Raw genomic sequence first — 16,715 nt, 5'->3', positions numbered from 1 at the left:
GGTGGCACTAGGAGGGTAGGCCTGGCCTGTTAAAGATGAGTCCCAGATGGGAAAGGATGTGGGTGGTTTCTGTAAATGGAGGAAGCCCAGAATAGAAAAGGACTGAAGGGAGAAAGCCTACAGGTTTCTTCCCCTTTCTCTAGGTAGTAGAGCACAGAGGAAGCTCAGGAGGGCATTTACACCCTGGTCCTGATGGAAGAGGGAAAAGGGGTGAAGGGGAATCTTGAAGTGGGCCTGAGAGAAGACCACCCCATAAGCAGAAAGCCTTGTGAGGGACTGGAGTTGAGGATCCAAAGAGGGCAAGACTTAAGGAGGGTAGTCCCCAAAAGTCAGCACTCTGCAGAAGAATGGAGAGGTTGGGGGGACTAGGGGGTGTGGACACAGGATGGTTTAAAAGTTCAAGCCTGGAAAAGGGCCTGCCGCTGCTTTCCCTGAAATCTGTGTTTTGCTTTCGAGTTGGGTTAATAGACTCCAGGGAGAAGCCTTGGGGCTGCAAGTCTGATAGAAGAGTAGAGTGGAAGAGGAGTCTGGGAGGGGAGGAAGATGGCAGATCGATGACCAGTACGGTATAGGGCACTGTCCATGTGGCACACTGAAACTCTGGAAGGAGAGGGACTCTAAAGTGACCTGGCAGGAAGGCCAAGTCATGAGAAGAGATACCACCCAGGGCATAGAAGCTGTCAGCAAGGGGTGCTAGATGGCGAGCTGGTACACCACACCCAGCCACAAGTGGTGCACGTGTCATGACTTCAACTGCAGCTAATTTTCCACCCATGTGCACAGACTGGCTTCCTGGTGCCCGCTCCAAACTCTTCCCTCCCAGTTCCTAGGGGGTTGCTACAAGCCCTAATTTAGAAGCAGAAGGCTGTTTTCTTGTTTCTCACCTCATATGTACAGAGTAGTTTGTAGATTTCAACTTCTTTCTTTTGCACATTTTTTCAGGAGAAAATTTTGGTCTTGGTATATTATATTGGTTTATTAAAGAAACAATGTTTTAAGACTCCCCATTTATGATTAGGAAGCGGGAGTATAAAACTGGAAAATGAAACTGAGTAGCATTGCCAAAATATTAATATTTATTAGTAGTACTCACTTGTCCCTTAAAAATGATTAGAAGAAGGTGTATGTTATATCTGTGATTGAGGAGAGCATCCGTATTCAGGCAGCACTTAAATACATGCTAAGCACATGCTTGAGTCCCATTGCAATCAGTGGGACATAAGTAGATGCCCAAGTGCTGTCTGGAACAGGGGATCTATATACTGTCTATCACCATGTGACCATTTATAGTAGTGTTCTACTCTTGCTGCTTCATTCTTATCACATGCACACACGTATGTCTTCAACTTCTGTTCGGCTTATTTCCCTGCCACTACTGAAAATGATAAAATATGTAGTGATTTACTGAATCCTTGACTTGACAGCTATATAGATGCATTGCAATTGCGCAAATTAAAAGGTCAAAAGCAAAATACATCTATAATACTTCCCCAAAGAAAAGCCATAAAATTACAATCTCGAGAACTCTGCAAAAAGACAGTTATTTTCCCCAGTTGCCCTTTTGGAAGACAATTGGTTAATTACAATTTAGATTTTTCTGACAAGTCTACAAAATTTTTTAATTTCGTGTTAAACTCTAAATAACTGACAGGAAATTGCTACATGAAATTTGGAAGATCCCAAGTTTCCTGTCACAATAGTCTCACAGCTCGTGGCAAACAATTGGACCTAGTCAAATTATAACCAATTAAATGATTTTTAAAAGTGCTAATGCAACTGTGACGCTCCCCAGGGGTACCCAGGTTCTGAGGCACCTCACCACCACATGCCCTTAGTCTGAAGCAGCCTTGTATGTGCCTGCTGTGGATCAGCTCCCTGAAACCAACAGCCTCTGGCTATACAAGCACTGCCCTCCAGAATCCCTCAGGCCTTGTTCTCTCTGCACAAGTAGTGACGGACACACATCAACCCTCAAGTCCTCAGAGCGTTCCCTGCAGTGTCCAGTCCCTGATCCACTGAACACTCACAGAATTACCGGGCCTGCCATTCCCAAAGAAACACTACACACCAGTTTGTAAGATTCAACTCAGGATCATTCCTTTACTTCACACCACAGCACTTAGATATGTTTATAGTGAAAACAAGAATACATTTATTATCAAAGACTAGAGATTCAAGTAATAGTGAGCAAGAATATTGGAATCAAATGGTTACATGTAAAGCAAAATAACGCTCTTTCTATAGACTAACTAAACTTAACTAACAGGTTGACCTGCTGATAAAGAAACTTATCTCACCCAAAGTTCTCTCCAGTGTTTTCTGCCCAGCCTGGCTGAGATCCCACCTTCCTGAAGCAAATCTGCTGTCCATTTGCTTCCTAGCTGAGGGATGCCCAGGTGTCTTCTTTGCCCCCCAAATATAGTAGAACAAACCGTTGAGGTCCACCTCAAGATAAGGTTCTCCCTCCCTGCTGTAGGAGTTTGTATCAGTGTACAGTGTTAACTTTATATTCAAGTGCTAAAGGGTTAGACTTTGTTTTCCAACTCTCCCTTCTCCCTCTCCACATCATGTTGAGCAGTGCCTTCCTCCATGGTAGTCCTACTCACTTCAGCAGGATTACTTATGAAGTAAACACAACTCTCTTTGAGTACAGGTGTACTTTAAATGAATCATTAAACAAAATTTTGTATTAATATGCCTAATAAGGAATCTATTCATCAAAAAACATTTCCTGAATATATTTTTGTCTGTATTGTTCCAGACATACTTGCTGACAGATATTTTGAAATTAATTTCCAAAATAATTGAAACTGGCATGATTATTTTGTGTTATTTTCACAAATAAAAAAGAAGAATTTTGTGGAATTTTAAAATATTGTGCACAGAGTTTTTAATTTTTTGGCACAGAATTCCTCCAGAAGTAGTAAAGGTGGCAGAAGGGCAATAACAATAACTGTGAAAACAATGAGCCTGATTATTCACCTGTTACATTGCTACAACTCTGGGCCAGGTTCTCCAATGCAAGAGTTTGGGCAATGCTTGTTTTGATACCCATTCAGTTCAGGATGATTAATAAAATTCATAGTTCTTTATTTCACTACTAGTTATTGCTTTGGTTCAAGGAGATTCCTAGTGATTTGCGACTTAACAGAGGTGCCCTTCCTCAGGTGCTGAGAAAGTGGGAGATTCTTTAAGTAGGAACCAGAAGCAACTTTGCGGGGGAGGGAAACAGCAGACAAGATAGGACTGTAGTGCTAGTGTTACAGTCCTGCTATGAGTATAGTGTGCATTTTCACCCATTACTATGGAGTCACTATCTAGATACAGTGCAAGGAAAAGAGAAAATGAAGAGAATAACATTTCTGTTGTATTTTCTGTACTATAATTCTGTGACCCAGGATCTTGCGAGTTAATTAGAGATTTTCCTTTAAGGAGAAGAGACTCTACCATAGAAGAGAATGCATTTGGTTTTTTGGTGTCTGATAAAGAAGAGGAAAGGGTGATCAGCCACAAACTGTACAGGTATTCTTAGTATGCTTGTAATTATGCCAGTTCCAGTTGCAGCTGCTGCCACAGTGCCCTCTTCATTGACCTCTATATAAGCCTTATGGGTAGCCTGACTCACAAACAGGTCACCTTCTTTTGCCATTCCAGATAAATCTGATACTCCTGGGTGAAATACATCGGTCATTCCTAAAGCCTCTAAATATTTTTTAAGTTGAGCACTTGTCTCGACTTTGAACCGAGGAAGAGCCACATCCACTTCAACTTCTTTCAAATGGTCAGGGCTAATCCAAGTTGTTAATTTCTCATAGGTAAGTTCCTTTTCCAGCTGCAGGTATAAAGATACATGGGAATCAGAATCTTGTGGTTATGCATCAAAATCAACAAGACACGCAACTATGTGAGAAATTGGAAAAAATATTTTTTCATTCACACTGTGATAACCACATCAGGCATGATTCTTACAGTACTACTGGGATCAGTAGCATGATGTACACTAAGAGTATGTCTACAAAGGAATAAAACCCCACAGCTGGCCCGTGTCAGCTGACTTGGGCTGTATGGCTGAAAAATTGCTGTGTGGACATTTGGACACAGGCTGGAGCCCAACCTCTGGGACCCTCCACCATCACAGGATCCGAGAGCTCGGGCTGCAGCCTAAGCCTGAACGTGTACACCGCAATTTTTAGCCCCTCAGCTGCAGGGCTTTTATCTCCATGTAGCCGTACCCTAAAGATTTCCAAATAAGTGTTTGTCCAGTGTTGGTTATAGAATCTTGTTTTCTTTTTTTTAATGTAAATATAATGACCACAATGGTGGGTCACCAGTGGGAGTCAACGGTAGAACTTCTAACTTCAGTGCTCAGACCTCTACCATTAAAGCTAAAGGACTTGATGCTGCACCAGTGAAGTCAGTGGGTGTTTTGCAACCGAATTGTATGGGAGAAGGGTTAGGGAGCTGGATCAGATGTTAAGTCTGGCAGCAATATGTGGCAGACAGCCTCTGTGGATCTGCCGATGTGTTACCTATATTCTTTGCGTTTATTATTTATTCATTTTTAGACTAGTCTGTGTGGGTATTAACTGTTTAGAAAGGTTGATAATACAAAAATGTAGCAATTAGCTATTAATTACATTGTCACCGTGCCCTATTTGGAGAATAAAATGGCTGGCTAATTGTTTGTTTTCTGAAAATTCAATAGACCTAGGAACAACATAAGCAGCCTGCCTTCAGATTTACTATTCAACATGCTGCATACTCTGCAACAAAGAAGAGGAAAGTAATTTTGTCCTATACTATCTGTCCATGTTCATATTCTGGTTATAAGATTACTATCTCATCATAGGTAACTTTACCTGTGTTAGACCCATGTTGTCTTTTGGCAGCAGTATATACATACTCAGGTCACCACCCTTGTATGGGAGTTCAAGCACCTGACTCTGATGCTCCTCTATTGTAGCTATTTTGTACCTGCTCTCCTGGTACATCATCTGCACAGGTTTGCTTGTAGTCTGAAAGCAGTGACAAGTAGTAACAAGTGAGAGACATACAATATATTCTCCAGCATTAAAACATTTTTCCTTGTATTGCATCTTCACTTGGACCCAAATGCTGCAGTAGTTGTTCATGGCCAGATAATCACCTTCCGAAGAAAGGTATAAAGTTCTCTTGAACCTCTTCGAACATCTCACAACAGTTTCATCTCTATCTTGGACTCAAGGGAAAGGGGTCAGTGAAGTACTGGGGGAGGGGAGACTGGGAAACCCCATAAAGCCCATTCCCATGATCCAGAATTCCACCATGCTGCTTTTCCACTGCCCCTTTAAAGCTAAGGTACCATTTATTATCTCCCTGTGCCGGCACACCCACCTCCCAAAGAATAGAAGGTTTAGAAGAAGAGGTAATGCTATTTCTTTGGACCAACACTTTCAGAAGTTGCTGTTGATATTGTGTGCCTCACCGTTTGGTTGTCCAACTTGAGAACCATGCTAAGGATATTAAAACTACAGGCTTTTCATCTTTTCTTTAATTTATATTTCCATTTAAAAGCATGATCTTAGGTCAAATTGACCCAGAAATTTACAAAACCTAAGAGCAATAGACATTTACAAAACAATTTCATGGAAACAGGTTCCACTAGGAACAATTTTCCTTTAGCTAAACAAATGTTTCCTTGTTTTGTTGCCAACCTATTTTTGCTACATTATGCTAATGTGTGACCAACAGAAGGTGAAACTGAACTGAAGCAATACGAAGCTGGCTACTCTACATTCATTGCCCACACAACATGGGGAGGGCGGGGGATTAGCACAGGGACAATGTACCTAAATGTCACCGAAAAAAACCCACTTTCAGTATTCAACCTTAATGAGGAGGGAGATCAATCTGGTGACAGAATGTGGAAACTGAACACAGACTAAATGGATCTCTTGGGGGCAGTCATTGTAAATGTGGCAGCAGAACAACTCATTGTAGGTCTGAATACAAGCAATCCAGTTAAGGGTCTATGAAGAAAATGATTAGAGGCCAGACTGTGGACTGCTCCAAATTAGGAGTGTAGTGGGGGAAGGTACAAGAAGCATCCTTATGCTAGGCCTCTGCTCAGGGGCCAGCCGGTCTTTGCTCACATGAGTGCAAAAGGGTAGCAAACCTAACTGCACACGCAACTCCAAAGGGGAAGGGGAGAAAGCGGGGCTTTGCCCTGAGCACTTCCACTCCTGATAGAAGAGCTGACAGACCACAAAGAACGGCAGATGCTTCAGCTTCTTATACACTGGCTTCCCCTGTGCCCCAGGTGGCTTTGTGAGGCATTGTACCTATGTCAGGCATGATGCACTCTCCTAGCAGAAGCTTTGGGAAACAGCTCCCTCTTCACCCCCAGAGCTGGTCCCTAGGCCATAAAGGAGCCCTAGATTCAAGAGGCCATATCCCATGTTAGCTCCCCATTGTCTGCCAACCATGTAAAACAATAGGAGCAATGAAGTGATATGTGTATTTCTGTAATTTACCTTGTTAATCTGAAAAGGTCTTTCTTTGGTGTTTTCTTTCTTAAATTCCTTTCCCCATTGCCCCTTGAAGTAGACCGCATTCACGAGGACTAATTTAGTATCTCCAGAAAGAGCCTGTGGGCCAAAGAAGTCCTTGATTTTACCTTAAAAATATGGAAGCAAATTATTTTGTTTTGGCAGTTCAATAACTCTAGTTCCATTTATCCATTGTAATAACATAGATGTACAGTGCATATATGTAACTGTGTATAAGAATATAAACATGATACTAGACACACATGAAAGATGTTAGACTGACAGGCCTAAGAGCCTGAAGTCCTCTATCTATTCACAGAACAAGTACAACACAAGCAGCATCTTTGTAGCTTCCCCACACTGACACACTGATGTTCCTCAAGTGAACAACGGAGAACAGATGTCATCTCCCAAAATGGCCATTTTGTTCTTTTTCTGCTGACTAGTCTTGGATCCAGGTCAAATTTTAAGTAGGGCACTGTCATTTACCTTATCTGTAGAGGAGCTCATAAATCAAGGTACTTTTTGAAGGTCCCCTCTCCTTGCCCAATACCTCTTGCATCGGATTGGATAATTCCTTAAACTCAATGCAATCAGACTCACAGGTGGTCTCATCCAGCACCCACTGAAGTTGTCAGAAGAATTCCTGTTGATTTCAATGGGTGTTGTACTAGGTCCAGAGTCTGCTGGCTACTCTGTTCTCCTCAAATATGTTTTCTCTGTGGGAATTAATGATCCATCTTCAGGTCACTCAGGTGGTCAAATTGCTGAGAGCTGCTACTGCAGCTCCATACTGGGCGTGCTCCAATTATGACAAAATAGTGTTCTCCTGCAGGTTTTTAAGCACCTTGTACACTTTACCTCATTTTTTTAATTAAATATCAAGAAATAGCAGCCAATGCCTGACTTGTCCTTACCCTTGGTAAAGGTTTCAATCCACAAATTTATCTGCTTTCTGGTTTCCTCTGCAGCATTCTGAAAATCAACTGGTTTCAATTCAGCCTGGTATAACTTTTGTATGCAGGATAGGTATTGCTGTACAATAAGAGAGAATGTCAGAACAATACATCAGAAAACAGGTCTCTTTTTAGGATGTCTCCCGAATAAAATAAAATATCCCTGCTTTTTAGTTCTGCAACACTGCAAGAAATATACAAAATATTCAAAAGTGTGTTTGTACATGCTCAAGATGAGACATTGTGAGGACTAGCAGAATGAACTGGACCAGTTGGGTAGAGTGTAGGGATACAGGGCCACATAGGTTTGGACAGTTTACATAAAACAGTCAAACACTGAACCTCTTTGAAGTTCTGCCAGCTGATTGACTCTGCCACAGACCCATTGTATGACCTTGAGAAAGTCATATAATCTTTGTGTCTCAGTTCCCCATCTGTGAAATAAGGATAATGATAATGCTTTTCTCCTACCTCTGTGTCTGTTCTCTCTATTTATATTGTAAGTTTTGGGGCAGGGACTGTCTTTTACTACGTTTCTATAGAATTATAGCACAAGAGGGCCCTGATCCTGGTTCTACTACTGTACAAATAATAATGACTACTCATCAGATTTAAGGAGTTTTGCTGTGGTGAGGCTAGTATTTGCTTTTGCATGTGATCTTGTTATGTAAGGCTGATTTACTCTCTGGTTTTTAGATGCAATAAACACATATATCCCCCTGGCAACCTAGCTACTTTAGCAGGCATTTACAGAACATCAGGTTCTGGTTACACAATGGAAGGTGAACCTAGGTCGCTCTTGAATAACCAGAATGTCTGGTTGTCACAGGTCCTCTGGTGGTCCTTAAATGGCTGCTTATGCTCTAAAGGACTGGGGGACCATTTTCACATAGGCCACTTTCTTCTCCCATTCAGTGGAAAGATTTGATAGATGCTGCTTCCTCTTGCAGCAACCAATCCTTAGGTCTCTCAAGTTTACTTTCCATCCTGGGTGGACTGCAGAACAGGAGAAACTGGTGGAATTAGGACCCATTACAGGTCTTTCTGTTAGTTCTACAGGTAGAACCCTGAATTTATCCTGGAACTAGAAACCTATATATATTGTCTCGCCACTTCTATCCCAGTCTAACCTAGTGTGTCCGTGACTGTATATTTATATGTAATTCACGAATGTTTTGAAGCACTGTCCTGTAATGTTTCTTTTTCCCACCAGCCAAAATAACTAAGGATGATTGCAATGATACTTGCACATGAAATTTCAAACTAGAAGCGAATTTTGAAAGCTGATTTGAGAAAAGTTTTTGTGCCTATGAAATTTCACACAAATGAAATGGTGAGGCCTTGTAAATAATGTGAAATGAATTGGTAAAAAATGTAGCATGAAACCCCAGAACATAGTTAGCAATTTTATTGAATTTGCATGAGCCAGAATAATTCTAGCTCACTTTCCCATATGGATTTATTTTAAGATGATTGGCTGTTCTGCCCTACTATTCAGTACCTCCAGGGGATCAACTCCACCCTTGTTTAAGTGGACACAACTCCCATCCAAGTCAGCAAGAAATGGGACCTCAACTGAACTAAGCCCATGTTGTCCATCTCTGTCCTACAATGTCACAGGCCATTAATCTGAACCCCAGTGCAACTCACCTGAAGAAAATTGAATGTCTTTTCTCCATACAGTCTGTTGGCATTAGCCAGCTCGTAGAAAGTGGTAGGTTTGTTGATTGCTGAGAAGATGTCATGAAACTGGGAATGAATCCCTCCAGGTATATCACACTGATCATCAGGAACCTTCAAATAACACAAAGTTGCTGTAGTTTGTTTCTGACTGAAAAAGGCTGAGAGTAACAGAGGCACTGTTGTTGTTTTTTTAAAATAATTGTTCTCCTATGAAACAATTCGGATTCAATAACTTAACTACCTTTGCCTTCTCTGACTTGTTCTTGTTCCTGATAGTCTGGAGATCTATGGAGCAAAAGCTCTATTATAAGGACTAAGGAATCCGTGGCTCTTTTGGGATGTTCCACTTGTTACTTATGGAGCACTACACATGCGTATTTGTTGAACAATGAAAAATGTTCAGGGTAGTACAGTTGCAAATGCTTTCTGTATGTCAGATTTAAACATGCACATGTGCTCATGATCCTGGTAGGAGCCCACTGAAATAGCAAGAAACTGATGACTTGTGAATGCAGTTGCAATTATGGCATCTACAAATCAAGCATATAATTGTACAGCATTTTCAATAAAACAAATCCTAAACCTTACTCTTTGCTATCTTGTATACATTTTTATCCTTCTCCCTACTGTCACCTACCATCATAGCATTTCCCCCCCTATTTTTATGTTATAAATCTAATCTGCCAATTTTGAGTTTAGGTTCAAATTCTCCAAAGTTTGTCCAACTTCAACATTTGTTCTAAGATACCGGCAGATGGGGATGAAGAGGTAGTCTGCAACTGCTCTCTGAATTCTCATCACTTGTTGCTTCCGAAGACCTTCCTGTTCCTGGATTTTCATTTTCTCTAAGTTCAGCGAAGCGAAGAACCTGAGGTGGAAATGTAAGATTGCAACAATCATACACTATATTGATTTACTTATGACAATATATAAAACTGCACTTGTCACGAGAAAATTCAGTTGTCTGTCTTACCTACTGTCCTTTCTACTGGAGATGGACATCATGATGTCAAAGGCAGGTATTCTCAACTTTTGTCACTGGATGCCCCAGTGCATCCATTGACATCAAAATCAGCAACCATTTGGTGAATACTACTTAAAATCACCAGAAAGGTGAGCTATATTTCTATGATTGTAGAACTCACTTCCTGTTTCTGCCCATAATATTCAGTTTTAACACCTTTTTATACTATGTTGCAATAGGGCAATAAATTCAGTAGTGTTCTGCAGGCATGCAGTGATCTGCAATAGTGGATCCTATCACAGGATTAGGACTTGGATAAAAGCTTATTATTTACAAAACCTAAATTTAAGGAACAATCTCAAAACCAGTGGAAATGCTTTCAGAGTTTGCTAGGTTTAATTCCAACAAATGCAGTGTTTGTCAAATGCAGAGTTAGCTCCCACCCATATTTAAGTGGACAGGAGTTTTGCCGATGACTTCTGTGGCAATAGAACTGGAACCTGTTTTTTGTTTTTTTGTTTTTTAAATTTCATTCCTCTCATGTGCATATCCCTTTACAGTTGCTAACTGTATTGGGTCCCATGTCTAACCTTCACAGCAAAATATCTATCTGGAAGTTCTAATAATGACAGTTGTATTCAAAGACTAATAACACATGATTCTTGATTAGTACTAACTCCTGAGCAACCCAAGCCTGAGAAATTCAAACCCATTTCCAGTGACAAATGTGACTCATACAGGTTCATGGGATCCAAAAATAGGTTAACACTTTTGCCAAACTAGATATTCAAATAATATTTTTATAACTACGACCAAACTTGTAACACTTCAGCATTAGTAAATCTGATGCTCAGCACGTTCATAGTAAGCAACTAAAAAGGACCCTGCATCTGAGAGACACACATTTCTGAAATAACCATGTAGGCTACATCTCTCTCTTTTGATATAATGCACAAGACAGAAATGTCAGCAGGCGGTATGAATAAAATGAAGATGAGGGGCTGGAAATTGCAAATATTGAGGAAATGTTTCTCTGTATCTGAGATGACCTCTTCTGCTGGGGCTGAGCTATTGGCCAAGAGGTTCAAACATCCCTCTAGGCCAGGGGTTGGCAACGTTTGGCACACAGCTCGCCAGGGTAAGCACCCTGGCAGGCTGGGCCAGTTTATTTACCTGCTGACGTGGCAGGTTCAGCCGATCGTGGCCCCCACTGGCCGCGGTTTGCTGTTCTGGGCCAATGGGGGCGGTGGGAAGCCGCAGCCAGCACATCCCTCGCCCGCGCCGCTTCTCGCCGCCCCTATTGGCCCGGGACGGTGATCTGGGCCAGTGGGGGCCGCGATCGGCCGAACCTGCCGTGTCAGCAGGTAAATAAACTGGCCCGGCCCACCAGGGTGCTTACCCTGGTGAGCCACGTGCCAAACGTTGCTGACCCCTGCTCTAGGCCAAAATAGACCAACCTCGGCAGAGGGTAAGTGAAGCAGCAACATAGGCCAGTGGTTCTCAAACTTTTGTACTGGTGACCCCTTTCACATAGCAAGCCTCTGAGTGCGACCCCCCGTTATACATTAAAAACACTTTTTAATATATTTAACACCATTATAAATGCTGGATGCAAAGTGGGGTTTGGAGTGCAGGCTGACAGCTCACAACCCCCCATAATAACCTCGCGACCCCCTGAGGGGTCCCGACCCCCAGTTTGAGAACCCCTGACATAGGCCATCGTCTCACAAACAATAACACACTCAAGTACCATTATGCACTACTCATGTATGTAATGACACACATGTATGGAATGGTTGCAAGATCAGGGCTTGAGGCGGGAAATCTCTTGTTCTTGGGCTGAATATGTTATTTCCAGTTCACAATTATGTTCTCAGCCTGCAGCTTCTGCCAGGCACCTTTTCAACCCCATAAAGTTCAATTCCATTCAATATAGAATTGCCTTTCAGACCGTAACTAGGGCAATTGCTGCTTGTGCAGGCTTTATTACCCCTGGAAAAGGAAACTGCTCTGAATTAGCAGAAAAGAAAAGGTTTGAGGAGCTCAGGTGACATTGCATGAGGGAATGGTCTGCCATTGTTGAACAAAAATGAAGGTATAAAACAACTGACTTATTGACACCTACCTTTTGTATCTGGGTGGCAGTATTACCTCTGGCCCCAAGAAGGACCATGCCCAGGGCAGCTGAGATACTCAGAGGAGAATAGATGATATTGTCAGATGGACTATCTTTGTTCAATACTTTGAAAAAGTCAAGGGCAAATTTAGTAGTTGCTTCACTGATGGAGCTCATTGTGAAAATGAAAACTGCAGAGGAAAAACATAAACCAAATCAACAGAAAGAACAGGAGTACTTGTGGCACCTTAGAGACTAACAAATTTATTTGAGCATAAGCTTTCGTGGGCTACAGCCCACTTAATCGGATGCATGCAGTGGAAAATACAGGAGGAAGATATATATATATACACAGAGAACATGAAACAATGGGTGTTACCATATGCACTATAACGAGAGTGATTAGTTAAGGTGAGCTATTATCAGCAGGAGAGAGAAAAAAAATGTTTATCGTGGTAATGAAAATGGCCCATTTCCAGCAGTTGACAAGAAGATGTGAGGAACTGTGGCGGGGGGCAGGGGGGGGGAGGAAATAAGCATGGGGAAATAGTTTGACTTTGTGTAATGGCCCATCCACTCCCAGTCTTTATTGAGGCCTAATTTAATGGTGTCCAATTTGCAAATTAATTCCAATTCAGCAGTCTCCCGTTGGAGTCTGTTTTTGAAATTTTTTTGTTGTAATTTTGCAACTTTTAGGTCTCACTAATCGAGTGGCCAGGGAGATTGAACTGTTCTCCAACTGGTTTTTGAATGTTATAATTCTTGACATCTGATTTGTGTCCATTTATTCTTTTACGTAGAGACCGTCCGGTTTGGCCAATGTACATGGCCAAATCAACAGAGTTCAACAGTCTCTTTTCTCAACCTCTTACTACATCAGAAGGTTTCAGTGGCTTTCTTGCTAGTTATACACACATGTCTGGCCTCAGGGTTGAAATGGGCATAAGTTTTGGGAAGATTGTGATACAGACATTTTAAAAAAGAATTCCCACTAAGGAAACTGCCTCATCTCCAATTCTCCACTCAGGAAATTGAGACTATCCTTTTTCTTCCACTTCTGTGGCTAATGTACAACGCTACAATGAGTAAAATCTTCTACCAACACAGTTTCTTAGAGCAATGAAACACACTGATGCATCTCCCCATCTGACTTCAGGGGAGTTACTCATGATTTACAGCAGTATGAGTTCAAAATCAGGCTTCCTGAGAGGGATTCTTGGATGCTCCAATTTCTGTTTGTATGTGATCAGGGCCACATTAGGCTCTCTTTTGCACCCATATATAGCTAGAGCAACTTTGGAGGAGTTAATCCAGATATACACAGGTGTAAATGAGAGCCTAATTTGACCCCTGGTGTCTAGGTAACAACAACAGACAATGGGTAGAGAATGATCTGATTAATATGTGCTAAGGTATTAATGAATCAGCTTATTCTATTATAAAATAAATATACACTGTGTAAGATGTGTGAACATCTATTTATTTCAATACATTTTCCAACTGCGGTTGACTGATAGGAACATAATACTCTAATCTGTCTCCATTAACTCTGAAAAGAGATACCCTTGGTTTCTTCCCAGGGAGGTATTCCAAGACTTTCACAAATAGATAAAAAGACCTGTGTGAAGTTTTTCTGACACATAGTTTATCTGCTAAAAAAATGTAATCTTGGTCAATCTGAAACTATTCACAAATTTGACACAAATTTACCAAAGAGTTTGGGCCAAAAAAACATTTCAGGTTAGATTTGTTAAGTGGCTGGTGCTGTGCTCCTTGTCCCTCCCCCACTCATCTTTAGCCCAGTATATAGATGGTGGTGATGTCCCATTTAACTTCTGCCCAAAGGTTAGGGCATACACCTGGGATGTAGGAGACTGAGGTTCAGTTACCCCCTCTGCCTGATTTGGAACAGTGAGTTGAATTTGAATCTCTCACTGCTCAGGAGAATGCTGTGAGGCCTAGGCTATCAGGTAGTCTGCAGTGAGTCTCTCCCACTGAAGCTTTTCCACTTAATATAAATTAGTAATTGGATGTGGGTCTCCCTCATCTTAGGTGAGATTCTTCACTATGCAAGTGGGTGATCTAGTGGCTTTCCCCTTCCAAATTCTAATCCACTGTTGTCTCTCTGAAATTGTGTTATACAACATCACCTTTCATTTTGTAAGCAAGTCGTGAGAAATAATTTTTCCACTCTACTCAGCACTGATAAGGCCCCAACAGTTCTGGGCACCACAATTGGGAAAGATGTGAACAAATTGGAGAAAGTCCAGAGAAGATCAAAACAAAAATATTAAAAGTCTAGAAAACATGGCTTATGAGGAAAGATTGAAAAAGTTGGGTTGTTTAGTCTGGAGAAGAGAAGACTGACGGGGGGTATGATCACAGTCTTCAAGTACGTAAAAGGTTATTATAACAAGAAAAGTGATAAATTGTTCTTAGCCACTGAGGACAGGACAAGAAGTAATGGATTTAAATCACAGCAAGGGATATTTAGATCTGACATTAGGAAAAATTTCCTAATTGCAAGGGAGACAAGATGGGTGAGGTATCCTCTATTATTGGACCAACTTCTGTTGGTGAGCGAGACAGGCTTTTAAGACAAACAGAGCTCTTCTTCACGTCTGGGAAAGGTTCTCCCAGGGTCATAGCAAAATGCAAGGAGGAACAGATCATGAACTGACCACCCATCACTGGAAGGTTTTAAGAACAGGTTAGACAAACACCTGTCAGGGATGGTCTAGGTAATACTTAGTCCTGCCTCAGGGCAGGAGACTGGACTAGATGACCTGTTCAGATCCCTTCCAGTCCTCCATTCCTATGATTCTGTGATTTTCTTACTTAAATATTTCATTTCCAACTCAGACTCTCTTCAAAAATATGCACAGATTTACTGACATCTGAGGCTGAGAAGAGAAGTTTGTGTGTTATTGTTAATGCAAAATGCTTTGTTATGGAAAAAGGAAGAAAATTACTGAGAATTTCTTTTCCTAATCATCAACAGCTGGCAAATTACACATTTCACAAGAGTTGATGATTATCTGTAGCAATGTCATAGGCTTTGGAAAGTGGTGACATCTGCAACATTTTATGTAAATTCTGCAAGCCAAATTTTGCTCTTACACTGATATAAATGCATTGTAATTTACCTTAAACCAACAGGATCTGTGGGGTCAGGCCTTCTGAAAAGCAGGTTGTTTCTTTAGGTTTCAGAGTAGCAGCCGTGTTAGTCTGTATCCGCAAAAAGAAGAACAGGAGTACTTGTGGCACCTTAGAGACTAACAAATTTATTAGAGCATAAGCTTTCGTGGACTACAGCCCACTTCTTTGGATGCATCCGAAGAAGTGGGCTGTAGTCCACGAAAGCTTATGCTCTAATAAATTTGTTAGTCTCTAAGGTGCCACAAGTACTCCTGTTCTTCTTTTTGTTGTTTCTTTAGGTACCTAAATCTGGGTTTAACGGATAACTTTTAGGCACCCACATCTGAACATTTTGCCAAAGTGACTTGCCCACAGTCACACAGGCAGGAATAGACTCCTGAGCCCCTGCCTTGCAACTTTAATACACAATCCTCTGGGGATGTAAAATTCTGGACAGCTGGACTAATCTATACAATCCTAAAATGGATTGAGTATGAGAAAGGACTTACAAAACTTCCCTTCACCAATTATAACAGTAACTAAAATGTTAAACTTAAATGGAAGAAATGCTTACCTGGCCATCAGAGATGAAGTTTGAAGCTTGCTAGATTATGGTGGGGTATCTTGCAAGGTTTTGGGATATAAAGCATTTGCAACACCCACTGGCATTATCATATATCCAAAATTATTATTTATTATGTCCAAATGGTTGCTTAAAGGTAACTTTCATAACTAATTAGAATGCAATCCCTAGAATAACTTTTGTCATTCAGAAAATGTAATTACCATTCTTGTATAATCTGTGTGGACTCCAGGAAAGATAAGACACTAGGAGTCAGAGTCTACCCCCCTTTGCTGTATATTTGCACTGATCCTCCAACACAGACCTGCCATAAATATGGTGGATTCCCCTTGGGAATCCTTCTCCACAGAGGGATCCTCTACTGCCATAGAGCCACTGTAGCCAAAAGTAATGAACAGAGTGTGGGTAGTGAAAAGGAACATGCATAATTTTATTCATATAAGAAACTCCATTGAATTCACATTTTTTTGATTACTGGATTAGTAGTTTTGATTTTGTTTTTGGGGGACAAAGAAGGACCCTTCCTCAATGTACTGGTTAACTATTGTTTTCTTCTTCAGTCCTCCACACTTCCTTACTACCCTGATATCTGTTATAGGAAGCACAGGGCTTCCAAAGACCCATAGATTTCTGAATGACATGTGTTTGATTGTCCACATATATATTATGTCTCACCTGGTAATTGTAACTGGATTTATTAATTATTTTTTTAAATCCGGCTATAGTCTTCTGTCCTCCATATTTATAG

The 16,715-nt window shown here is 41.1% G+C and overlaps 1 protein-coding gene across 1 annotated transcript; it reads right to left on the bottom strand.

Moving 5' to 3' along the window:
* Nucleotides 1-2,071: 2,071 nt before the first annotated feature.
* Nucleotides 2,072-15,451, bottom strand: LOC101935215 (serpin B3-like). The gene is made up of 8 exons (XM_024102830.3): nt 15,393-15,451; nt 12,256-12,437; nt 9,915-10,034; nt 9,134-9,277; nt 7,445-7,562; nt 6,513-6,655; nt 4,860-5,015; nt 2,072-3,832 (listed from the first exon to the last, which is right to left on the bottom strand). Exons 2-8 carry the CDS (start codon nt 12,421-12,423, stop codon nt 3,428-3,430), a joined length of 1,254 nt encoding a protein of 417 aa, XP_023958598.2. The 5' UTR covers nt 12,424-12,437; nt 15,393-15,451; the 3' UTR covers nt 2,072-3,427.
* Nucleotides 15,452-16,715: the final 1,264 nt, after the last annotated feature.

Source organism: Chrysemys picta, chromosome 2 (genome assembly GCF_011386835.1).
Source record: "Chrysemys picta bellii isolate R12L10 chromosome 2, ASM1138683v2, whole genome shotgun sequence".
Taxonomy (NCBI): domain Eukaryota; kingdom Metazoa; phylum Chordata; order Testudines; family Emydidae; genus Chrysemys; species Chrysemys picta.
Note: the sequence above shows the minus strand (reverse complement) of the source record. Positions and strands in the feature narration are given on the sequence as shown.

Bases quoted from the DNA above. Each gene is read 5' to 3' on its own strand.
- LOC101935215 (XM_024102830.3), bottom strand. From the start codon at position 12,423: ATGAGCTCCATCAGTGAAGCAACTACTAAATTTGCCCTTGACTTTTTC. The intron at 9,278-9,914 runs GTATCTTAGAAC...TGTTATTTGAAG, and splicing joins CTCTTCATCCCCATCTGCCG to GTTCCTGATGATCAGTGTGA. The intron at 3,833-4,859 runs GTAAAGTTACCT...TTATACCTGCAG, and splicing joins ACAACATGGGTCTAACACAG to CTGGAAAAGGAACTTACCTA.